Genomic DNA, 27,324 nt, shown 5'->3' with positions numbered 1-27,324 from the left:
AATAATTTCAGCATAATTAATGGGTTGAAAATAAATGAACACTTACCTATATCGAGAAAAGAAGATTAAAAATCTATTCAGCAAGAAAACAAACCCCATCCGGAGCCTGGCTGGAAAAAAAGGTCGTTTGATGCAATAAAATCACCAGCGCCATTTTCGAAACTGGACAAAATCCCGCGCTTCACAGGAAGTGACGTCATGATGGCCCGTATCATCCGGACAGCCGAGCCCACGAGTTGACCTCTCCCTCCTGGGCGGTTCGAAACGATCGATCGCATTCGATCGCAAATGAATGCATATATTTGGTTCGCAAATGAGGTTTTAACTACGCAAAGAAATACAAGAATGCAATTTTAAGAGGTAAGACGTTTTTTTATTGACATTTCTAGCATAACTCCTCTGCTCCCTGTGCTATTGCCGGCGCGGTCACGTCTCAACAAACGCTTTCGGCTACATCCTTCTAGAGAGTGGGGAAATATAGTTTTGATTTTATTTCAACAAGGTAAGTTTTCTGTGCTTTCTCTTCTCGGGTAGCTGTGTAGTTTCTGCTCTACTATTCTGAGTATGCCGTTAAGACTTATTGTTCTGACCAAGTTAGATAACAGTTAATTCTATGTAATTGTGTATTATCTTCTTTGTGTGCTTAGAGTTTCGACAACCAGATCTTCTTTGCTGGTTAACACATTTAGAAAATCCTTGATTTATTTATTTAAATGTTAACATTTTTGTTTTAGGAATCGCCAAAATCGTTTTGCGTTACGCTACCTACGCAGCTAAAGACCGTTTACTGAGGTATGTCAGTCTTGTATGCCGTTGTATGTCATTGCAATATTGTATCAAGAATAGTACCGTCTTTGAGAAATGCATATGCGCTGTATGCGCGCCGTCTACTTTAGATGGTTTACTAGTATAGCTAGTAAGCTTATACACAGCTAATAAGTATTTGAATTTAGAAATACTATGCACAAGTATTCTCATCGTATCGCGAACAGGTCATATGAGTGTGTGCTTAACATGACTAACATACATATCATCACATGAACAGAGCGACAGACCAGGACATTCAAGCAAAAGTCTCGGAATGCCGTTGTTTTGTTTTTCGCTATATCATTTTTGGCCTACATGGAAAGGATATTAATTGAAAATGGAGCAGTTCGTTGTGTTCAGATTTTTTACAATAATGGTAATTTAGCGCAAACTTTAAGAGAACGGTATTTTATTATCTGAAATTATGAGCGGGTTTCCTTTGATTTTACACTTCTTCCGAAAAGATATTCCACCGTTCCTTTTGGTGCCCCTGATGATTTTCCAAGCAATTGGCGTCTTGAAGTGTTAAGGGTGGAATTCTGTAAGCGACTTTCTTTGTTTTCCATTTAGGTTATACTTAGTTTAATAGCGCGCAAATGTTCCTTTTTGTTGGCATGAGTCAGATGAGTTCGGCTTGAACGCAAGGGAAAGGTAACTTGGATTTCTAGGGTTAAAAACGATGCAACACTTTAGCGTGTGTATTTTTTTGCAGTTTTGAAACAAACTAGGGAGACGCAAATCCCGAAACTGTATCGCGATGCAATGGAGCGAAAGCAGAATTTTTATTGCGTGTGCCTCATTTTCCTGAAGGGCAGGTCAGGCGCGAAAATATATGATGATGAAAATATATGATGATGACCTTAGCTCGAAAAAACAATTTTTCGGGTCACTCTTTCCCTAAATACGAAAAAACTGAAGCAAGCTCGATTCACATGATGCCGGGTTAACTTTCATAATAGTACGACCGAAGTGCGGCTTAAAGTAAAAATGCGCAAAGTTTGGTGATAGTAGCTGTTGTGGTCTGCCAAATGTTTTTGGGTTCCGGTGTTCATTTGACCTTGCGGACTCTGACACCTAATAATACATTGCTTCAGGGGTGCCTTCCGGAAAGTACTTTTTTGTGCGCTAACTCTATATCATTGTAAAGCTAATAAACTGTAGAATCCGAAAATAACAAGATATTTTCCTATCTTTGCTTTGATAGGCACGCGCAAGCCTTTAAACGCAAAAATGACCGAGCTTGCTAAACTTAATTACCAGCCTTGGTGTTACCGCGGCGCGCGGACGTCCAAACTAACGGGACTATATCACTCAGGATATGATGGGCTAACAAAGTGTGTGAGGCTTTTTCGATATTTCTATTGGTTGCTTAGGAAATCCCTTTGAAAGTTGGAAAATAGGAATTTTTCTGGCTTCTGTTCCTTAATGGGACGTCACGAAAAATATATTGCCTCACACAGTTTAATGCTCTAATATGAGACAAAGATTTTCTCCAAGTTTCGTTAAAATCCGATAAATCTACATACCCTTTTATTTCATTTGATTTGAGTTAATTCACGCAAAAATAAACCTTGAGTTTTCGGCATGGAAAGAAATTCACAGTTTTCGCACCTCATTAAAGCGGTTGTCAACGTGGCCCTGCCGCTAACCAATGAAACGCAGCTTTGAACTCCCTAGCGGGCTACAGAAACGGGTACGTGTTTACGTTCTGCACGTAGGAGACGAAAACATTCAACAAAAGCGAAGACTTCTTTGTGAGAAATTGCAAGACGCGAGGGATAAACAAAAGAAGCGAAATACGAGTCCGTGTATGAGATAGTTGCCGCAAAAATTGTTACTGCTCAACTCTAAGGGTTGACACATTTTAATTGGCTCAGTTTGCAGTTCATTGACTTGTTTGAACAAATACGTTTTTTTTAACCAAAAACACGCCTCAAATGTCAGCTTTCGCAATTCATCTTCAGGAATGTTAAGCGATACAACCAGCACGTGAAAACACAGGAAACACGGCCACGATAATCCTTGTTTCCGGTTAGCAGTACTCTCAATTCATTGCTTTTGTTAAGCTTGGAAGTTATGTTCTTTCCCGCAACTAGAACTCAACGGAGAATATAAATGAACGTTTTATCCAGCTAAGATATATTCGTTTTTTAAAATTTGTTTGAAGCCTTCAACCGAAACGTTACCGCCTACAGCTATGAACGCGCAATAAAAAACAGGGCGTAGTACAACGTAGACCAGATATCCCACACCTTGCATTACTCAAAGGACCCCAAAACATTGCGAGAAAATTTGATTGGCCCGGTCAATGACATTCACGTACTGCCAATTATCCGCCAAAACGTTACAGCCTTTTTGACGTTCACGTGCTGCCAATTCTGCGACAAGAAGTTACAGCCTTTTTCTTCCACGCGACGTAAGACACGAATATGACTGAGCAAGGTGTACAAGTGAAAATCACCGAGAAAGCTGACGCCTTACCAGGAGAACGCGTACGAGCTGTTGGCATGTGTTTTTATAAGCCTGTCATGGACCTTATCCCTGGGAATAGTTACAGATTATGTCGCAACCCCCAAAACCCACGAGATGCTTCATGTATCGAAGTCAAAGACCGGACACGCGTTAGAGCTGTGTTGAACAGAGACGTAGCTCGACTACTTGCCCAGTACTTGGACACAAATATTGTCGAGGAGCCGACTTGGTTAGTATCATTTGGCCGTGTGAGTTTGATTGTTTCTCCAACGCGCTATCACTTGTGGTGTGAAAATCAATTTCTTTATCTTTTTTTTTTTTTTTCGTTTTTCTGAAGCTTGGTCCTTGAAGATGCCAGATGGAGTCGCGGAGACTCTGGGAGACCTGCCAGGTCGCACAAAGTGGCCATCTCAATCTGTGTAACTTCCACGAAGTTTCAGCTAATCCAAGACGCATTTAAATTGTACGACTTGATTGTGGTCCAAAAATAGACACTGAATTTAGGAAAAATGTCAAAAATGTGTCAATATCCCGGAGGACAGTATTTAAATTTGTTTTTGGATGAAAGTTCCGGAAAAATAAATTGTTTTACTATCAAACAGCGCTTTTGTCATATGTCTATGGTAATAATATGAAGGGAGTGGGGAAAGAAATCTTCTGAGCGCCTAGAAAGCAGTTTTCCTCTCATAGCCCCCTGTCGTTCCCTGCTGTGTGAGCTGCCGGAAAAGAACAGTAATGAAAACGAAACAGGATTTAATACACCATGACCATGCACGCTCTTTCTTAGGCTGCTTGACAGGCGCTTCAGTGAAAAATATTGATTGTTTCATGTGATGTTATCCAAATACTAAGGCTACACCACAAAACAGACAAAACCCCTCTTTTGCTATTTTCTACGTACCAGTGAAAAAAACCTTGCAGGAAACTTTTATGCTGATATATTGTTTTAGTCACAGTCACAGCGCTTTAACTGATTTGATCCATAGTGGTTGTACTTTCACTAGGACAATTTTAGTTTGAAAAAGCCGGAAAAGTCCGGATACATGTATACAGTGAAAACATTTCGTTCTTAGTTTAGCTGTTTTCAAGAAAAAAAACAAGGGAGTACTACTTTGCGAGACGGTGTCACTTATCCTCGTAAATACTGCAGGCAATCACATCACATGTCGTTGCGGTTGCCAGTCAAGTAATTTGTCAATATCATTTACCGCTAGCTTCGAGTTTCCGTTTGCTTCATGGTTCACCTTGCGAAACAGAAAAATGGCAGATGACTTCAACGATATCTCAAAATAAAAACTGTGGTCCTGGATAAGCCTACGCCTTCTTGCGCTTACGGCAATGAATGTTGTTCTACGTTGGATTAACATCCTTCTCATCTGTTGAGACATTAAGCGAATCATTTGAAAAAAACTCCCCCTTATTTTTTTCATTAATATATCGAGGATCAACATGAAAAACATGCTCTTGTAAATCTCCATATTTAATTTAGCAACTCAAATTCCGGGTTAAGTAGCCGAATGAAAACAGATGCCGGTCAAATAAATTAGTGTAATTAGTAAATGTCGATCTGTAAACAAACAGCAAGAAAGAATGTTCAGCTAATAAATTGGCTTAAAACACAACCATTGTGGCCGCTTGAGGAGGAACAATACTTTTTAAAATGTTATAGAACCAGTATTTTCACTTTAATATTGAATTTTCACGCTCCAACGTAAAAATGTCATACCACCAAACCTGAAGCTAAGTTAACAATACTGATTGCTGATTTGCTTTGTTTCTATATCCGACTGACGCGGCAGCCATGCTCAAGTGTCCTCCGTTCAAAGTCTTGTAGTTCAGGAAAATAACGTTCGCTATAACCTTATTCTTACGAGTATTACTGATCCCGAAATTGCACCATTCACCAAAAATTCGTTAATTGTATTTTACGAGTGATATACGTGTAACATAACCCGGGTGGGCGGGGCTGTGTTTTTGAGTGGGGTCCATGCAAAATAAATATAGTTTTAAAAGAGGAGTTAAGCCGAAAAATATGCTGAATAAGGGGGGGGGGGGGGGGGGGACTTCTGATTTCTTGGGGTAAAGACCAGACAACAAATTGTCATTTTTTCCTTATACTTTAGGCATCATGTATGTGCATTCGAGAAAACTCCGATACTTGGATTATTTTATACAACAATATAGTTTTAAATTTTGCAATTTCAAAAATTAATTTTAAAAACCCTCTGATACAACTCTGCACCAAGAAGATTCGATTTCCGTCGTCACCGCTTATGGTCTTATCGCAGAGCAGAGCAGAAGGTTTCAAGTCCAAGCCAGCTTTAAAGGATCATTTGCCGAGTGAGATATGCCATACATTTAAACTGTTAACGTTGCATGGATGTGTTTGTGACACCGTCTTAAGGTCTTGTATAACTCTGGACTTTTTTTCCTTCTGTGGATGTGTTTGTGACGTCTTTAAGATCTTGCAAAACTCTGCGCTTGTGTGGATGTGTTTGTGACGTCTTTCAGATCTTGCAAAACTCTACACTTGTGTGGATGTGTTTGTGACGTCTTAAGATCTTGCAAAACTCTACACTTCTCTCCTTCTGTGGATGTGTTTGTGACGTCTTAAGATCTTGCAAAACTCTACACTTGTGTGGATGTGTTTGTGACGTCTTAAGATCTTGCAAAACTCTACACTTCTCTCCTTCTGTGGATGTGTTTGTGACGTCTTTAAGATCTTGCAAAACTCTACACTTGTGTGGATGTGTTTGTGACGTCTTCAGATCTTGCAAAACTCTACACTTCTTTTCTTGTGTGGATGTGTTTGTGACGTCTTTAAGATCTTGCAAAACTCTACACTTGTGTGGATGTGTTTGTGACGTCTTTAAGATCTTGCAAAACTCTACACTTGTGTGGATGTGTTTGTGACGTCTTAAGATCTTGCAAAACTCTACACTTCTTTCCTTCTGTGGATGTGTTTGTGACGTCTTTAAGATCTTGCAAAACTCTACACTTGTGTGGATGTGTTTGTGACGTCTTAAGATCTTGCAAAACTCTACACTTCTTTCCTTCTGTGGATGTGTTTGTGACGTCTTTAAGATCTTGCAAAACTGTACACTTGTGTGGATGTGTTTGTGACGTCTTAAGATCTTGCAAAACTCTACACTTCTCTCCTTCTGTGGATGTGTTTGTGACGTCTTTAAGATCTTGCAAAACTCTACACTTGTGTGGATGTGTTTGTGACGTCTTAAGATCTTGCAAAACTCTACACTTCTTTTCTTGTGTGGATGTGTTTGTGACGTCTTTAAGATCTTGCAAAACTGTACACTTGTGTGGATGTGTTTGTGACGTCTTAAGATCTTGCAAAACTCTACACTTCTTTTCTTGTGTGGATGTGTTTGTGACGTCTTTAAGATCTTGCAAAACTCTGCACTTGTGCGGATGTGTTTGTGACGTCTTAAGATCTTGCAAAACTCTACACTTTTTGCCCTCTGTGGATGTGTTTACGTTTAAGAATCTGACAAAACTCTGCAATTGATATGCTGTGTTTGTGACGTCTTTAAGATCTTGCAAAACTCTGCACTTACGTGGATGTGTTTGTGAAATATGTGTTTATCTAACAAGATAGGGAGGGTTAAAAGTTGCCTCTTTGCAATACAGGCTGGAAGCAGTGGGGAGATTTACAGCTGAACGGAACCGGTTCTTGATGAAGGTCGCCAACCAAGTGGTTTAAACATGGCTGGATGAAGATAGCTAAGTAGGGTGAGAAAAGCTAAAAGTAACGTTTCTACGTAAATCGATCATCTGAACAAAATTGGCACTCCCGTTGAAATGCATTCGTTCCTATCTTGATATCCTTTGAAGAAAAAATAAAAATGAAGTGATGGAATGTGTACAGGTACCTGCAAGAAACTTGACATACAAAAATGGAAAAAGCCAAACATTGAAGAAATTAATTACACGTACAAACTGCAATCCCATATTTTACTAACAGAGTTGTTAAGATGTTAGAAAACAGGGTTGTTTAGTACTTTGTTGGTTGCTTTCTAAAACAACGCCTGACGACCGGTTGAGGGAGGTTGATTGCATGTGATATTTGGTAACCCATAATATGTCGAACTCAGTTTAAAATTGAACTGCAGCATATGTGAAGAAGTTATAAGCTGCAATATTTTTTTCTTGATTGCTAATCAAAAATCATTTACGGAAGATAGAGCGGTTTTCAATTGTGTGTCGTAAGAAAACCAAAGCAAATGTTCGCGTGGAAATCGTAAAGAGTATTGGTTTCGCTTGTCATTGGTTGAAAAAGTGGCGCGAGTTTTGCTGGCCAATCACGGAGTGAAGCAATGCAAAACCGAAGCAAACGCAAATCACTTTCGACTCTCAATTGAATACTGCTCTGGCATTTTTCTTCCTTTTTTTTTTTTTTTTTCACTTATCCTGGAAACCGTATAACCCAAAGATTTCAATTACTTTATATTTGCACTTATTTATTCTGGGTCTCAACATCGCCGTGTATGCTTCTAGGCTTTTTTGTACATTTTTTTTCCTGAAACAGCTGTGCATTCTCTATTCGATTTCTGCCGGTTCCAGTGTAGGTACGATTTCTCAGAAATTGAATCAAGGTCATGGAAAAGGAAAAGGAAAAGACAATCCATTCCTGGGTGCTTGCCAAGTACGAAACTGGTAAAGAGACTGACGTTGTTATGAGAGAAGCCACGTGGTACGACTTTGTTAATGGTAGCGATTTTACTCAAAGCGAAACAGCAAACTTGTACGAGATCACGACTCTGCAACACTTTCTGCCAAGGACCTGGAGCAAAGTACAGAGGTTCACGGTGCCTATGCCGGATCAACCAAACGGCTCAGGCAGTTGCGGAGTGGGTGTCATTTATTGTGTTCGCGACTTAAGCCATGGCATCCAGGAAAAATTCACATGGACTTATAAGGAATCTCCAAAGCTGAGAGCACAGCTCATGATTGAATTACTGAGGAGCTAGCTATTTCAAGATATTCTTCGGTATATTAATTGTGCTGCCCAAAAACAGAAAGTAATAAGAAGATGTGATTCAGAGGAAAGAATTTTTCAAATCAGGAACGCCATGGTGCTTTGATGGTAATGTGTGCCTCTGTGATTTGTTAGGGAACAAAGGCGAGCTGGGGTAACCAATCCCTGGGGAGTCCCCCACAAAACGCAGTCGTGCTCTTTCACTGAAGTCCCATGGCAAAACCATTGTGTTGATTTTGAGGAAGTAAACCGATTTAACTGTTCAATTTAAAGCTTAATTAAATTCAGCACCGTGTAAAAGAGTAGATATTTCGAGCTAGTACTATTGCATTTGAGAGGGAAAAGGAAATTTTTTTCCAGTTTTAGTAGGACCTATGTAGATAATGAAATTTTTTTCTTATATTAGAATGAAGCCAGATTATCCCTGGAGGTCGTGTACAGTACTATATACTCGAGTTAGAAACATTCGCATGGACTTATCAGGAATCTCCAAAGCTGAGAGCACAGCTCATGATTGAATTACTGAGGAGCTAGCTAGTCCAGGATATTCTTCGGTTTATTAGCTGTGCTGCCCAAAAACAGAAAATAAGAAAAGATGTGATTCAGAGGAAGGAATTTTCCAAATCAGGAACGCCATGGTGCTTTGATGGTAATGTGTGCCTCTGTGATTTGTTAGGGAACAAAGGCGAGCTGGGGTAACCAATCCCTGGGGAGTCCCCCACAAAACGCAGTCGTGCTCTTTCACTGAAGTCTTATGGCGAAACCATTGTGTTGATTTTGAGGAAGTAAACAGATTTTACTGTTCAATTTAAAGTTTAATTAAATTCAGCACCGTGTAAAAGAGTAGATATTTCGAGCTAGTACTATTGCATTTGAGAGGGAAAAGAAAATTTTTTCGAGTTTTAGTAGGACCTATGTAGATAATGAAATTTTTTTCTTGTATTAGAATGAAGCCACATTGTTCCTGGAAGTCGTTTACAATACTATATACTCGTATTTCATTTAGAAAAACTCGCATGGACTTATCAGGAATCTCCAAAGCTGAGAGCACAGCTCATGATTGAATTACTGAGGAGCTAGCTAGTCAGGATATTCTTCAGTATATTAACTGTGCTGCCCAAAAACAGAAAATAAGAAAAAGATGTGATTCAGAGGAAAGAATTTTCCAGATCAGGAACGCCATGGTGCTTTGATGGTAATGTGTGCCTCTGTGATTTGTTAGGGAACAAAGGCGAGCTGGGGTAACCAATCCCTGGGGAGTCCCCCACAAAACGCAGTCGTGCTCTTTCACTGAAGTCTTATGGCGAAACCATTGTGTTGATTTTGAGGAAGTAAACAGATTTTACTGTTCAATTTAAAGTTTAATTAAATTCAGCACCGTGTAAAAGAGTAGATATTTCGAGCTAGTACTATTGCATTTGAGAGGGAAAAGAAAATTTTTTCGAGTTTTAGTAGGACCTATGTAGATAATGAAATTTTTTTCTTGTATTAGAATGAAGCCACATTGTTCCTGGAAGTCGTTTACAATACTATATACTCGTATTTCATTTAGAAAAACTCGCATGGACTTATCAGGAATCTCCAAAGCTGAGAGCACAGCTCATGATTGAATTACTGAGGAGCTAGCTAGTCCAGGATATTCTTCGGTATATTAACTGTGCTGCCCAAAAACAGAAAATAAGAAAAAGATGTGATTCAGAGGAAAGAATTTTCCAAATCAGGAAAGCCATGGTGCTTTGATGGTAATGTGTGCCTCTGTGATTTGTTAAGGAACAAAGGCGAGCTGGGGTAACCAATCCCTGGGGAGTCCCCCACAAAACGCAGTCGTGCTCTTTCACTGAAGTCCCATGGCGAAACCATTGTGTTGATTTTGAGGACGTAAACAGATTTTACTGTTCAATGTAAAGCTTAATCAAATTCAGCACCGTGTAAAAGAGTAGATATTTCGAGCTGGTACTATTGCATTTGAGAGAAAAAGGAAATTTTTTTTGCGTTTTAGTAGGATCTATGTAGACAATGAAATTTTTTTCTAATATTAAAATGAAGCCAGATTGTCCCTGGAGGTCGTGTACAGTACTATCTACTCGTATTTCATTTAGATTGCTGCTACATTAGAGTTACAAGATGTTTGATAAAAAGGACAAAATAAGAAAGTACACTATGATTACAAGGTTGTATTGCAATATACCTGTAAAAAATCGATTTAAGGCCTTTTTTTAACTAGAAGACACGATTTCGATGTAATCGACAGTTGCTACCGAAATCGTTTTTGGAAAATTCTTAGAGATCGATACTTTCAAGCAGAATCTGGAATGGCTTGACCATGTCACAAAGATACCTGAAAAATATAATACCCAAGCTTGCCTTTTGGTGGATGCTTCCTACTTGCTCGTATTAAAAAAAAACGCAGACATCAACAAAGACCACCTAAAGGAGAACCAGAAGAGATGGAGTTTTCAGATGCATCACAAGAAGAGGCGATATGAGGGGTTAAATTTGCAGCCTTGCGCTTCAACAAGGGAGAAGGATGTTCACTGTCAGGATTTGATGTCAAGTAAGGAATTTTCATTATAACAAAGTTGATGTAGCAGCAACTGCCAATTTATTTACACAACTAAGCGTGCCATGACAGTCTATTTGCCTTGAGACTAGCTTTTGTAAGGTCAGAAAAGATAGAAATAAAGTCAGTATTGTAAATTCTTTAATTACAAAGCCTACGTTCCACTTATTTCAGATGCATCACAAGAAGAGGCGATATGAGGGGTTAAATTTGCAGCCTTGCGCTTCAACAAGGGAGAAGGATGTTCACTGTCAGGATTTGATGTCAAGTAAGGAATTTTCATTATAACAAAGTTGATGTAGCAGCAACTGCCAATTTATTTACACAACTAAGCGTGCCATGACAGTCTATTTGCCTTGAGACTAGCTTTTGTAAGGTCAGAAAAGATAGAAATAAAGTCAGTATTGTAAATTCTTTAATTACAAAGCCTACGTTCCACTTATTTAAACTAAATTGGACTTAAATTACCGTTTTGACTGGAACCGGGACATTTACTCACTGTTAAACGTTGCTGGCTGACAAAACATCTTTTTTGAATCCGATTTGCTGGGAAAAAGGTAAATATTTGAAAACTCTCCTGGCTGGGAGTTAAGTCTTGTGCAAATTTCCTTGCTGGCTAAGAATCCTAGAGAGTGAAGCTTGCTGGAAGTGAGGACCGGCTTTGTTTTTCCCACGAAAGTTAATTATTGATCGGTTGCGACTGCGCTAATGTTAATTTGCTGCGTGGATGGATAAAAATCATTTTTAGAAAAAGAAGTCGTTGAGCACTCCTGATTCTTCTTTAACGTACTCTTTTGTTTTTTTGGAACATTTTTTGTGCGTCAAGAATAAAAATCAAGGATAAAAATTTTGAATGACGTTTCGATGACTCGCTCATCATTTTCAAACTCTAAAAAGTCAGATTGTTAAAAGTTCTTTATATATTAAGAATGCGTGTGAAGTCTGGTTGCACGTGATTAAAAAACATACAATGTGGAATGTAGCGAGTGTTAATTAGGTACTAAATAATTTCGCTTTTATTGAGTCTGATTAAGTGTTCAGTTTGGGTTTCCTTTCCTGGATAAAAAGCATTTTGTAGATCAAGCGTTCAAATTTCCCACGACATTTCTTCAGTATAGTGAATTGTTCAGTGAGGTCTTTGTTCTTCTGATCGTGAGAGTCACGCAGGTGTTTTCCAATAGCTGAGCCTGCTTGTGTTCATCAATGCGTTGGAAAAGGTGTCGGCGAGTATAACCAACATAATCCGCATCACACAGATCACATTTGACTTTGTAAACAACAAACCACTTCACATTCTTCAGGAAATACATCCGGATATATTTGCTGAAGAATGTGACAACTTGAGAGGAATCTTCTTGAAACTGAAGTACCCAGAGAAGCTCATTAATTCCACCATAACTAGATTCATTGAGTCGCGAAATCAACAGCAGGTTCGTGAATCGCGATGTTCAAAGAAATGCACCCGTCCGGATTATTCTGCCATTCAAGGATCAAAGATCAGCCGACATTGTACGTAAACAGCTGTCCGATCTTGGAAAGAAAGTAAACAGTTATCACAAGCAAGAAAATTGCCGACGACAACAGAGTAGCTGAAGCCAAACCACCGTTAATAAATCAACAATGTGTTGTTTACAAATTCAAATGTGATCTGTGTGATGCGGATTATGTTTGTTATACTCGCCGACATCTTTTTCAACGCATTGATGAACACAAGCAGGCTCAGCTATTGGAAAACACCTGCGTGACTCTCACAATCAGAAGAATAAAGACCTCACTGAACAATTCACTACGCTGAAGAAATGTCGTGAGAAATTTGAATGCTTGATCTACAAAATGCTTTTTATCCAGGAAAGGAAACCCAAACTGAACACTTAATCAGACTCAATAAAAGCGAAATTATTTAGTACCTAATTAACACTCGCTACATTCCACATTGTAGTTTTTTTATCACGTGCAACGAGAGTTCACACGCATTCTTAATATATAAAGAACTTTTAACAATCTGACTTTTTAGAATTTGAAAATGATGAGCGAGTCACCAAAACGTCATTCAAAAATTTTATCCTTGATTTTTATTCTTAAATGTTTATCGAAAGCGTCTGTTATTAGAAACATAACATTTGATAGAATAAACTGAAACATGGCGTGCAATAGCTACTTTTAGATTGTGTAAGTGAACTAAAATATCAAATTTGAAGCAATTAGAGCTTGTCAGGACAAAAGACAACCAGGAAAAGTTCAGTGCAATGTTGTTGATGTTTTTAATGAAGTTACGCATGAGTCAGTTGGGATTATGGTACGTTCAAGTACGTGAAGCTTATCATTGTCATGTTTAGGTTTGTGGATTGGTTCACTGTCTCGCAGTCAAACATCTATTTTACTCTGAAGGACACTTAAAACTGTAAATTGCAGCTCCTTCTTTGTTAATGAAAGAAAATTACTGAAGATGGCCCTTACTGCATGTCACAAGCTGCAGAACTGAATCAATATGAAAATTATTCTTCCTCGATCATGCAGAAGGAAACAGAATTTTCAGTTTCTGATGAGACTCCAAGGGGTGGGGGTGGTGTCGCTACACGACTTGGCTATAAGTGGGTATGTGCCACACAGGCCTTGAAATTTACACTCTGTTGAGGAAGGGATTTGTATGAAAACTATACCTCGTTGAAGGAATCTAACAATATTATTCGTGTACAAAAAAGCTGCTAAACCTCCTATTTCCAAACCAAAACAATCTCAAATGGCAAAAACTATTCTGCATTTAATGTGAGCTGTAGCAAATGAAGAGACATACACTGACTGCAACAACTGACGTTACTTTTTGCTTCTACCTATAACTTATGAAGTTTTGAGATTCACCCTAACATTCAGTAAACAAAATGTGACAACGACATGGCCATTCCAGAAACTTAAGTCCTTTAAAGCCTTTAAAACCATTTCTTGTAAAACACACTCATTGTTCTCAAAACTACAGTTTAAATAGACTTATCACCAAGTTTCATTACCCGAACTAAAGAAGTCAAATAATGTCCTTCCTTCCTTGTAACTCACTGTATGTAGACAGCTCGAACACACTGTACTAATCCTTGTTTATTACTAGTTTAGTTTATTTAATCCGGTTCCATGGCAATTTTCGCTTCTTTACGGGCAGACCGTGTCTAGTTTTCGGTCGGGTTTTTTACGCGGGATGTGAGGGGCATACCGTGTCTAAAAACGGGTAGATTTGTTTTTACGCGGAATCCCCTGAGGGGCATACCGTGTCTATAACCGGGTCGAATCCCAGTAGGTATGTATGTACTGATTGTCTTCAACAAAATGAGGCCAATCAAAATCCATTCTTGTCGCTTATTTTGCGAGGGAGGGAACCCACTCACCCCTACCTGTGTGACGTCAAAGCATCATTTCATTATATTTATTAAAACGGGATTAAGTTTGTGGCGCCATATTGTTAACATGTTGTGGACTTAAGTGTGCCGTTTTTAAACGCAAATTTTACCATTTTGAAGCGGTGAATCGAAAGAATAACTTCTAAGAAGCACTCGACATTTAAAACGGTGGAAATTGGAGAGTTCCTGGCGAAGGAATCGTGCTTTGTTTGACAGTCTAGAGCCACGATGGGGGACTGAAAAAAGGTCATTGAGAAGCTTACCTTATCGTAATGGAATTTCCAAAATTATCAGTAAAACCTCAAGTAGCGAGACACAAGGGAAACAACCTAACGCGATCTTCATGACTCAAACTATTCCATTAGGAAGGATAAGTTTATCAATCTGTGAAGCATACAGTTGGAATAAATGAATCAGCCACAGCATCACGTGCAAATTCCAGTATAGGCATCTTGGTTTCTTTTTTTTTTCTTCGTCGTAGCTACAAATCTGCACATTAACTTATTCATTAAACTCTCCCCTATCCTAGTAAGGATGTATTGTTCTGATTGTCTTCAACAAATGCAGGACAATCAAAATCCATTCTTGTCTTGTATACCGCGAGGGAGGGGACGCACACACCCCTACTTGTGTGACGTCAAAGCATCATTTGATTTATTCATTAATCTCGGGTTAAATTTGTGGCGCCATATTGTTAACATGTTGTGGACTCAAGTGTGCCGTTTTCAAACGGAAATCTCATCATTTTGAAGCAATAAATCGAAAGAATAACTTCTAAGAAGCCATCAACATCTAAAACAGTGAAAATTGGATAGTTCTTGGCGAAGGAATCGTGCTTTGTTTAACAGTTCTAAAACCACGACGGGACTGAAAAGAGGTCATTGAAAGACCTACGTTATTGTGATGGAATATCCGAAATTTCCAGTAAAACTCTAAGTAGCGTAACACAAGGGAAACGTAACGCGATCTTTGTGACTCGAACTATAACATTAGAAAGGATAAGTTTATCAACCTGCGAATCATACAGTTGGAATAATATCAATGAATCATCCACAGTATTACGTGTAAATGCCAGTATAGGCATCTTGTTTTTTTTCCTCGTCGTAGTCACAAATCTGCACATTAATTTATTCATTAAACTCTGCCCGCTCCTAGTAGGGATGTATTGTTCTGATTGTCTTCAACAAAAGCAGGCCAATCAAAATCCATTCTTGTCGCGTGTATCGCGAAGGAGGGAACCCACTCACCCTTACCTGTGTGACGTCAAAGCATTTTTTGATTTATTCATTAAACCCGAACTAAATTTGTGGCGGCCATATTGTTAACATGTTGTTGACTCAAGTGTACCGTTTTCAAACGGAAATTTAACCATTTTGAAGCGGTAAATCGAGAGAATAAGTTTTAATGAGCACTCGACAGTTAAAACGGTAGAAATTGGAGAGTTCCTGGCGAAGGAATCGTGCTTTGTTTGACAGTCTAGAGCCACGATGGGGGACTGTAAAAAGGTCATTGAGAAGCTTACCTTATCGTAATGGAATTTCCAAAATTATCAGTAAAACCTCAAGTAGCGAGACACAAGGGAAACAACCTAACGCGATCTTCATGACTCAAACTATTCCATTAGGAAGGATAAGTTTATCAATCTGTGAAGCATACAGTTGGAATAAATGAATCAGCCATAGCATCACGTGCAAATTCCAGTATAGGCATCTTGGTTTCTTTTTTTTTTCTTCGTCGTAGCTACAAATCTGCACATTAACTTATTCATTAAACTCTCCCCTATCCTAGTAAGGATGTATTGTTTTGATTGTCTTCAACAAATGCAGGACAATCAAAATCCATTCTTGTCTTGTATACCGCGAGGGAGGGGACGCACACACCCCTACTTGTGTGACGTCAAAGCATCATTTGATTTATTCATTAATCTCGGGTTAAATTTGTGGCGCCATATTGTTAACATGTTGTGGACTCAAGTGTGCCGTTTTCAAACGGAAATCTCATCATTTTGAAGCAATAAATCGAAAGAATAACTTCTAAGAAGCCATCAACATCTAAAACAGTGAAAATTGGATAGTTCTTGGCGAAGGAATCGTGCTTTGTTTGACAGTTCTAAAACCACGACGGGACTGAAAAAAGGTCATTGAAAGACCTACGTTATTGTGATGGAATATCCGAAATTTCCAGTAAAACTCTAAGTAGCGTAACACGAGGGAAACGTAACGCGATCTTTGTGACTCGAACTATAACATTAGAACGGATAAGTTTATCAACCTGCGAATCATACAGTTGGAATAATATAAATGAATCATCCACAGTATCACGCGTAAATGCCAGTATAGGCATCTTGTTTTTTTTCCTCGTCGTAGTCACAAATCTGCACATTAATTTATTCATTAAAAACTGCCCGCTCCTAGTAGGGATGTATTGTTCTGATTGTCCTCAACAAAAGCAGGCCAATCAAAATCCATTCTTGTCGCGTGTATCGCGAAGGAGGGAACCCACTCACCCTTACCTGTGTGACGTCAAAGCATTTTTTGATTTATTCATTAAACCCGAACTAAATTTGTGGCGGCCAAATTGTTAACATGTTGTTGACTCAAGTGTACCGTTTTCAAACGGAAATTTAACCATTTTGAAGCGGTAAATCGAGAGAATAAGTTTTAGTGAGCACTCGACAGTTAAAACGGTGGAAATTGGAGAGTTCCTGGCGAAGGAATCGTGCTTTGTTTGACAGTTCTAGAGCCACAGTGCGAGAAGGAAAGGTCACTGATAAGCATGACGTTATGAGAAAGCCATTTCCGGTATGATTTCTAGTAACACAGCGATACTAAAATATCACTCAGTAATGGAATTTCCGGTACAACGATAAGAGGCGTAACACAAGGGAAACAACATAACGCTATCTTTGTCACTCAAATTATTCCATTTGCTAGGATAGTTTTATAAATCTGCAAAGCACACAATGGGAATCAATGAGGCCACATTAAGCATCACGCGTAAATGCCAGTATAGGCATCTTTTTTTTTTCTTCGTCGTAGTCACAAATCTGCACATTAATTTATTCATTAAACTCTTCCCTTTCCTAGAAGGGATGTATTGTTCTGATTGTCTTCAACAAAAGAGGCCAAATGAAAATCTATTTTATGCGCTTATATCACGAGGGAGAGAACCCCCTCATCCCTACATGTGTGACGTGAAATCATCATTTGATTTATTCATTAAACGTGGATTAAATTGTTCTCCCTCCTTGTGGAAGCCATATTGTTTACAAGTTTAAGACTCAACTACGCCGTTTTTAAAAAGACAATTAACCCTTTTGAAAAGGAAAATGGAAAGAATAACTTCCAAGAAGCACTTGACAGTTAAAACGGTGAAAATTGGAGAGTTCCTGGCGAATGAATCACGCTTTGTTTAACAGTGTTCATAGAACCACAAAGCGCGAAGGAAAGGTCACTGATAAGTATGACGTTATGAGAAGGTAATTTTCGGTATGATTTCCAGTAACACAACGATAAAATATCACGCAGTCTTTCTGAACAAAACTATTCAATTCTTTCAATTGCGAAAGGAGTATAGTTTTAAAAATTAAAGGTTTGATTCGTCCGCCATGTTGAATACTCATTGCTTTATCATATTTTCTGCTGACCGACAGACACTGCAGTATGGGCTCTGAATTAAGTGCGGCACAAGTGCGACGTCTGAATCAAAGTCGCATTTCTGCCGCACTTAATTGAATTGAATTCGATACGGCAGAAATTCGACGTATGAACCGGGCCTAAGAAGAGGTCATTGATAAGCTTACGTTATCGTAATGGAACTTCCGACATTTCCGGCACAACCATAAGTAGCGTAACACAAGGGAAACAACATAACGCGATCATCGTGAGTAAAACTATTCCATTAACAAGGATAGTTTTATCAATCTGCGAAGCATACAATTGGAATAAATGAATCAGCCTTAGCATCACGCGTAAATGCCGGTATAGGCATCTTGTTTTTTTCCCCTTTGTCGTAGCTTCAAATCTACATATTAATTTATGCATTGAACTCTGCTCTCCAAGAAGGGATCTATTATTCTGATTGTATTCGTTATCGGCGCATACATTACGAGGGAGGGAACCCACTCATCCCTACCTGTGTGACGTCAAAGCAAATCATCGTTTGAAAGATTGGTTTCGTTCAATGGCGGGCAGATGTATGAAATTAAGACTCTGTTCTGCCGTTTTTAGAAAGAAAACAAATCTTTTTTAAGCGATAGATCGAAATAATAACTTCTAAGTAATACCCGGCAGTTTAAACGGTGGAAATTGGAGAGTTCACATCGAAGAAATTACGCTTTGACAAACAGATCGAATAACTCAATGCGAAGGAAGCCAGACCAGTTTGTAACTGGGTTGTCAGATTGTTATGCAGGAACCTAACTGCTATACAGGGGAAAGCATTAGTTAAGAAGAATACCCCGTGCTTTGTACGGACGCCTTGATCCTTACGTTTTCACCTTTAAATTGGAGACAGAAACCGTTTCTATTTTGATTATTTTTCAATAGTAAACGTAAGTTAGATCCCCTTATCTGGTCTTATCTGTGCCCAGCGCCCAGCGGGGTCATGACACTCTCAGAAAAGTAATTTTCCGGTATGATTTCCAGTAGCACAACGATAAAATATCACGCATTCTTTCTGAATAAACTATCAATTATTTCAATTGCGAAGGGAGGATAGTTTTTAAAAATCTGCCAAGCATAAAATGGGAATAAAGGAGGCCACATCAAGCATCTCGTGAAAATGCCATTAGGGGTATCTTGTTATTTCAGGGAGTTGGTACCTTGTAGTTAATTAATTAATTAATTAATTAATTAAATTAACTTTAATTTGAAGTTTGGTTATTGGTACAATAAAGAGTCCTTGTTGTTGTTCTTTACGCTGGATGCCCTGGGGCAGACCACGTTGAGGTTTTCGTAGAGTTTCTTTTTGTCATCGTAGTCAGAAATTGACATTAATTTATTCATTAAACCTGGATTTAACCCTCTTCTCTCCTAAAAGGGATATTTTTGTCCAATTGTCTTCAGCAAAGACTGGCCAATCAGAGTCCATTGTCTGTAGGTCTTAGTGGGGCCTAGAAAAGTACGTAAGTATGCCCCGGACCCTTTTCCACTAATAAAAATCAAAATGGTGGCTGCATTTGTTTACGAGTAAATTTTCAAAACTCCAATATGCCGTTTTCAGAAACAAAAACCCTTTTTTAAACAGTAAATGGCAAGAATGACTTATAAGGAGTACTCAAAAGTTTGAACAGTGGACATTTAAGAGTTCACGGCGACGAACTTACACTTCTTCGACATTGCAAATCGATCATAAATCATTACTGGCGCGACGGATGTTGCCGAAACTGCTCGAGCACCTGTGGGAATCCAACTCACAAAAATTTAGAAGTTAGATTGTCAATTTTCGCTGAAATACTATTTTGATGGAAAGAATCCTCGTTCTTCTAACAGTTTTCGCAACCTTTTTTTATGAAACAAGAATTCTTACGTAAACGAACACATTTTCCTCGCGAATGAATCAAATTTCCTTCAATTGTGACTTCACGAGTCTCGCACCTCTCGCTAGCTCTTTAAATGAACACCACTTGAAAATTTCAGGATCAAGCAAAGAACACACTTCATAGTGTTTCGTTCAAACTGGAACGTCCCTCAATACTGGATTGCTTTTTTAATGCTCCTGAGTTTTTCAGCCAAAACTTGATATGAATATTTTCCACGTTATATCAGTTTAGTTTGTTGTCGTTACTGTTCAACTTTATAAAGCTGGAAAATAAACTTGTTTCGTTTAGTTTGCGTGGTTTCTCCTCTTCAAATATTCATATGTCGGCACTTAGTCATATAACAATAACTAGTTCGTCCCCACGACAGTGACGTAAAGCTGTGTAAAAAGGCCCATTGGCGGCCTTGAGTCGTGCGGGTATATAAGAACGGGGTGAGTCATTTCTGTTTCACTTTCATGCAACAATAAGAAGTGTCACTCTTTCTCCCAAGTAACACTGTTTCTAATGCTGAACTGAGTGTTTACATTTGATTTTTTTTTTATTTATTTGTACGTTTAAACAGATTGTGACTGTGGGTAGCCATTCAAATTAAAGCTAATGCTTATCGAACAAATGCGAAAATATCCGGCGTGAACACCTGCAGGCGTCTTGTTCGGACAAAAAGTCAAGTCACCACGTTTCATCAACGAAAGTACACAGAAAAACAGACAAAATCCTTCTTAAATGAAAACTTTACGCAGATAAGCGTTTATTTACGTCTGACAAGTGAACGTGTACGCAAGCAATTAGAAAGAATTGCGAGTCAAATTTGAAACGTATTTATTGACCCGTGCGGAGCACGTTTCACAATCAAAACATCGGTCAATCAAATTGAATACTAGCTTTTGGAGAGGTGGATTCCTACAAGTGCTCAAAGATAATTTTCGACATGGCGGTGGTAATGATTTGCGATCAGATAAGCTTACTACAACTCGAAGGGTAAAATCTTTGCCGTGAGCTCTTGAATTTTTACTTTTAAAATTAATTGTCGTGTATTCTTTAGAAGTTGTTCTTTCGATTTACCGTTTCAAAAAAGTTTGTTAAACAAGATTAATGACTTATAATCATTGACATCATTAGAGAAATATTTTAGAAAGTAGCCAAATCAAAAGAAAGTCTACTAACAACAGAACAAATTAATGGAAACTATAGATAACAGTGAACACTTGAATTGACGTCCGAAGGTTTTTACCAATGTTTCACTTGGCGCTTTAACAGATATTCTGGCAACCGTTTCATTCCAATCAAAAATTTAACTCACCTTACAGAAAATCATTGTAGTGGCGGAGGCCAAGCATGCTTTACAAATCCAGTCCGTGTTTATAAATCTCTTCCAGTCGTCGTTTTCCAACATGCCTTGTCTTTCTATACGGTCATAAAAAAAACTAAAACTACAGACTTCTTTACAAATACCAAACCTTATAAGCTGTTTACCTTTCCCTCTTTTCTAGAAACATCCATGGAGATACGGACGGCATTCGCTAAACACAGACTGTTATGGCCAGCGACTCTTCAGTTTGTCAGTTCTAGATTTTCTCATTCTAACTTAAACATGTTGTTATCTTAATGTCCCGGACCTTACAAAGTTTCAAAAGTAAACGAACTTGATTGTTACTTTCGATTTATAGCAGCCGCTTTTGGAATGGTTCAGCTACGAAAGCGATTTATACAATACTGTCACAGCAATACCCAGCTTGTGTACTGTTTAACCCTTTAAACCCTTTAACAGTGATCAACATTAAATTTCTCCTTGTAATGTCAATACCTATTCAACCCCTGAAGTCATGTGTATTATCTTTATATTTTAATAAGTTTTCCCCAGTACTTTTATAAGATATGTGTGGGGACAAGAAAAGAGAATTTGTTCTTTGATAATAGGTTCAAAAGCGTTAACCCTTGTTAGGACTTCAGGAGTTGAATAGGTATTGATATGATTTGATGCTGATCAACCAGTAGTAGGGAAATGAGCTAAGTTGACAAATATCAATTCGAACCTCATTAAATTAAATGAAATTTCATCATAAGCCACCGAGTGTCGCCATTTTCAATAGGTGATTACTTTGGGAACGTAACGATCTTTTAGTTATTTAGGGCCCGGGTAAGGGGTTTTGGAAACCGGGAATACGAGACTTCCTTGATAATCTGGCCACAGGCACTCCCGTCGTAAGCAAAGGACGAAATTAACGTATTCTTTCCCTTTTCAGCTCTTCCTAAAGTCACACATCAAAGACTCCTCGAAAGATATCGTCCAAGCCTGTGATAGAACTCATCATGCCAGTGGGGATTGTAACGCGGAGAAAGTCAATGACCAGTCTTTTGCTGCTGAATGCAGTTATCTTTATCATAATTATAGTAATGGTGAACAAGGACTTGTATCTGAAATGTAATATGAAAACGAAGGATCTGCAAAACCAGGAAGCCTCACTTTCTTAAAAACTGACAACACGGACTCCATTACCAACCAAAGAAGAAATTCTCCCACACAAGACATGTTTAATAACTCGAACACTATGTACCCAGAAGATATTTCTCTTTATTGTGGTGTTTACCAGCCCTGCTTACTTTGATAGAAGATCAGTCATTCGAAAAACATGGGCAACTGATTCATCCATGAAGACGACATGGAAGACCGTGTTTCTTCTCGGTCAGGCCCCAAATGACAGCGTACAGAATGAATACTTGGAAGCTGAGGGAATGATGCACAGAGATCTAATACGAGGAGCTCAAAAAGATGAGTATAGTAATCTTACCTTGAAGACGCAGATGGGTCTAGAATGGGCATCAAAATACTGCGATTTTCAGTACCTACTCAAGGCGGATGACGATGTATTTGTTAATCCTTATTTGCTGATGGACTATCTACGAAAGCCTGACACACCTACAACAAAACTTTATACAGGAACTTGTTGGTACGGTGCGATACCTCATCGAGGAGGGAAGTATGGAGTATCAGTGGGAGAATACAACAGAACAAGGTATCCGGACTACTGCCCCGGTTCAGCATATGTATTATCATCAGACCTCGTCCACAAGTTAGTGGAAATGTTTGACGTCGGCAAGAAGCCTTTCAAAATGGAAGATGTTTACATTGGCCTGCTGGTAGAAAAAATGGGTGATGTTAAAGTAAGGCGACATCCATCTTTTCGTTACTCAGGGGAGTGCAAACTTTCCTCAGATACTTTTACTCAGCATAGAGCCTCGGTTCAGTGCATGGGGGAACTGTTTAACATGGCAATTAAGGAAAGAGTAGAGCACGAACTTGCACTACTCAGGAGCTCCAGAATGACAAAAATTGGAAGCAACAATACTGAACATTAGTACATGACTGGACACAGGGTCTGGGCATTTAAGATAAAACAACGTTTCTGTGTGATTTTATAAAATAACCACTGTCACTACAAAGTTAACTGGTACCTTTCACTCGTGAAATGGTTACATAATTTTTCGTAAAAGTGATGACCAAGCTGCATCGATCTCAATTATTGAGTAAGGTAGTTTGACGAAAATAGCTCTGTTTGTTCTCGCTTGTTGCAGACTAAGTCTGAACTACAAGCAAAGTGAGTTTACTCAAGAGATTTTTCCATTGAGCAAAACACTCAGAGAGTCCAACATCACTGAATTTGGCTACCGATTTAGCATGTAACGACTGGGGGGGGGGGGGATACAGTGCGTTTTACACCAAGCTATGGTGTTTTAAATAATGGCAATGCGTCGTTGAGTGTTTGTGGATTGGGGGACGCATCATATCAATTAGCGATGGGAAACACAAGGTTCCACTACTCAAGGAGACTGTTTTCGAGCAAAAAGCGGAATTTTCTGAACATTTGAATAGATTATCATTTATGGTCTGATCTGTTGTCTTGTGTCTTTGATTTTCACTTCTCCTGCATTAAAATCCATTTGTCACCAATTCTCGAGTGTTTGGAAAAAGGAGTATAGGTAGTAAAGGAGTGGAAATCAAAGATAATGTCGTTTAAATGATTATAAAATTCTGCTTTTTTGCTAAAAGCAAGTCTACTCGGGTAGTAGAACTCTGTGCTTTCCCTTACTCATGATTTATCCGCAGTCTACACCACTCTTTTTTGTCTGATTGACCGGGACACAAGTAAATAAGTACAAAGATATGAGTTGCGTTGTTTCAAGTTATTAAAGCCAAGATGCCACGTCTGTGTTCTTTCGTCCAAGTGATTCAGTTACACAACTAAAAACGTTGTGGTGTGCTTATAAATTTAAATCTCCCTTATACTATAATCTACGTTTTGATATATGTTATTAATTAATATTGTATGGCTATTGTATAAATGTAGCGTACTTGGCTAAAGTACAGTCATTGGAACATATAACCGATTACGCTTTGAGCCAGTAACTTATACTGAGAAAATTTATCCTGTGCCCCCTTCCTGCCCCCTTCCGCTTGTCAAAGCGACCAATTTTTATTGGGAATAGCAACTGACACATTTATATATAAGTGTGCATTCGTAAAACAACTCAAATAAATTTTGTTCAGCAGCAAAGGTACTGATCGGTTTGGACTAACGATCGGTACCAGATTAGCAGTTAAATGTTACATTTTATTTTAATATACTGAATTTATACAATTAAAATTTATAGATGTTATGTACCTGCATGCCTAAAATATAAAACATAACATTTCGCTGAGGGTATTGATCCAGTAACGTTACGATAAGAAAATTCGTCTTTAAGGCCTCTTAATACAGAGCACGACCACGAACGCTAAACGGTGTGTTCTTATTGGATTGCGTATAAGCAATTTGTATGAATCAGTTTATACCAAAGGCAACTACGAACGAGGCTGAAAATTGGTTCGCGTGGAAAGTCGCCGGATTGCCTCTGGAGCGAATGTTTAGGCGATGGTCGCACGATTTTTTTCTTGTAAACTAATCAGTGCTTTTGTTTTCGTGTATTAAACTCGACCCAGGTTCACGCGGTATGCGTAAAAAAATGACTTTGTTGCGTACCGGTTGTGAACATGTGGGACAAAACTGAAATGCTAATTGTTGAGGTTTAAAAACACCCAATTTTTTACGACAACGTTATCTGGGTCTGAGGCGTTTGCTGCCATTTTTATGAGATGGTGCATGGCAGCACACATTGCAGCTGTCACAACCCGAATTACCCCGTTCTGTATGAACGGAGGCTTGCGCAAACTTTCCAGCGGAAAGTCGCAATGGCCGCGTTCGTGGTCGTGGTCGCGCAATGTATAAACTGGCTTTTACATTTTAGTATAAGGAGTAAGTAATGTTGACTACATATAAGTTATGTAATGCTTTTGAGTGGTATACCGTGAAATCCCACGAGTGACTTGATTTTTCAGTTCTTAATATACACACGAGACTTTAGGCGAGTTAAAAAATATGCGAAAGATTGACAACGTTTCTTAAAGGTGCATAATTTTAATAACAGATTAAAAACATATAAATTGGTACTGCTCATTAAATGTATAAAAACTTTTTGGGAAAAATTTAAATAATTATATGCAAATTTTGGCTGCGTGCGAAACAGCCGACAGCATGTTGGAACGCAAGGTTATTTTTTTGCTGAATTTTAGTGTCTTGAAAAATAGTATAATAACAATTCTAAAGATCGTCAGTTCAATGGTGAAATTTATTTTACCAAATCCTGTTCATAAAAAGGAAGTTGTAAACGAATATTAAACAACCACAAAAATGGCTGAATACAACCTTGATTGGCAGTACTCTTTCCTGAATACAACAAAGAAACAGTCCTTCTTTGCCGCAGTCGTTATATTTATATTGCACATTAGCACATAACACAAAAAATTTTCATTGTATTCTCTTATTAACAACTAACCTGTTAAATGTCTTCCTCCGGTCCTTCCTCGCGGTTTGCTAGTACTCGTTCGTCAAGCACCAAAAAATACTGACCTGCTAAAATGGAATACATGGTTTAATCATACCGAGAATAACATCGAACAACACGTACACAACATAAAAATAACAAAACTTTTGCGGCACTTCCCTTATAGACCACTTTGAAAATGAGTGATGGCCTGGGTCGAGAGTAACTGCCCAAGTGATTGTGGGATTGTTTGGGGGGACAATAATAATAGCCAACGTCCCCCCAAACCTTCCCACAATCGATTGGGCAGCTACTCTCGACCCAGGCCATCACTCTTTTCCAAAGTGGGCTATTCTATTCTTCCCGAGTCGTCGCCATAAAAGAACTACTTGTTATATAAGCCAAAAGGAAAAAACAAAGCACTAACACAGGCTCACCTTCGTCCAGGCTATCCATTCTAAACTGAACTACATGCTATGGAAACTCACATGACTTGTTGACGTCACGAACATCCAGAAGAATGGAATGTCTCATCTGGTACCCAGATCTCCCACGGTCAGGCCCACATTTTGACGTCCCCGAACCGACTGAGATCTGGGTACGAGATTATGGAATCTTTGCAGTTAACCTCGTTTCCAGGAAGAAACCCTGGGAACGAGGTTAAGTCTGCAAGTCCGCAAGTCTGCAAGTCTGCAGTCTGCGTTTGTCGCACACCGATCTTAAATACAGTATTCTCTCTCCGTATTGTAGTTTCCGATTCTGGATTCGGAATTCCTGGTTTTAGTGCTGCCTGTTTTCTACGGCTTTGATGTCAATGTCGTATCTTATGTACTTAATGCCGAAAATCGCCAATATTCTACTTAGAATTCCCAAACTTCAGGCATATTCTGGAAAATCCCGACTTACAAAGTCCAAAATCTCCCTTCGCGTAAGATTTTGTAGCACATAACGCTGTAAATCTGATCATGACTGTAGTTGTTCATGGTCCTCCCAGTCACTATTTCGAGTCCCCGCCATTTTGATACCCTTGGAAGACCGCTGATTTAAGATATGGCGGGCTATGAGAACGCTCGACTGCTTAACTACATTTCATTTCGACATTCAAAAGTGAAATGTTTGATGACGGCCTGGCGTTCTCATGGCCCGCTATATCCTTGCCAGCGGTCCAGTACACAAAAACATTGGTTTGTCGGTTTCCGCGTGATTTTAACGAGAATGCTGGGCCAAACGTAAAAAAAAATTACCGTTTCGTTTTCAATATTTGTATGAGAACGATCGGCCATCAGATGGCCTGACGTTCTCAAAGGTTATTTACTATTTCAATATTTGTATGAGAACGATCGGCCAAGAGATGGCCTGGCGTTCTCATAGGTTTTTCGAAATTAAACTGCTTTTGCAATCGCAATGTTATGTTAGCCGGTTTTACTTTTTCGTTCCTTTTGTTTTTTTTACTACAGTAATTGGTTTTATATTTGTTTTGTCAATTTTCTTCTTTCCATTTTTTTTTTCCTTATTTTTATTTATTTATTTTTTACTGGACCATTTTTTTAAAAATTTTATTTTTCTTAATGTTATGTGAATGTCATGTTTCTTTGAGAATGTTCGGCCACCATAGCGGAGTGCTATAGTCAGAGTTCCACTCCTTTAAAAGTAAATCGCAGTATATGCTTTATATTAAGCCAGACTAATTTGATAGTCACGTTTG

At 38.7% G+C, this 27,324-nt stretch overlaps 1 protein-coding gene across 3 annotated transcripts in view; it reads left to right on the top strand.

Moving 5' to 3' along the window:
- Nucleotides 1–25,266, top strand: part of LOC146482877 (beta-1,3-galactosyltransferase 5-like) — a 31,432-nt gene extending 6,166 nt beyond the window's left edge. For 2 of the 3 annotated variants that reach the window (XM_085106686.1, XM_085106687.1), the window contains exon 2: nt 22,004–25,266. In XM_085106686.1, the coding sequence (XP_084962812.1) occupies nt 22,410–23,117 (708 nt within the window). In that variant the 5' untranslated portion in view covers nt 22,004–22,409 and the 3' untranslated portion in view covers nt 23,118–25,266. Of the gene's footprint in view, nt 1–19,226; nt 19,344–22,003 lie in introns of those variants that run through there. The other variant, XM_085106688.1, reaches the window with a different exon arrangement.
- Nucleotides 25,267–27,324: the final 2,058 nt, after the last annotated feature.

Source organism: Pavona decussata, unplaced genomic scaffold, assembly GCF_977016875.1.
Source record: "Pavona decussata unplaced genomic scaffold, jaPavDecu1.1 SCAFFOLD_42, whole genome shotgun sequence".
Taxonomy (NCBI): Eukaryota; Metazoa; Cnidaria; class Anthozoa; order Scleractinia; family Agariciidae; genus Pavona; species Pavona decussata.
Note: the sequence above shows the minus strand (reverse complement) of the source record. Positions and strands in the feature narration are given on the sequence as shown.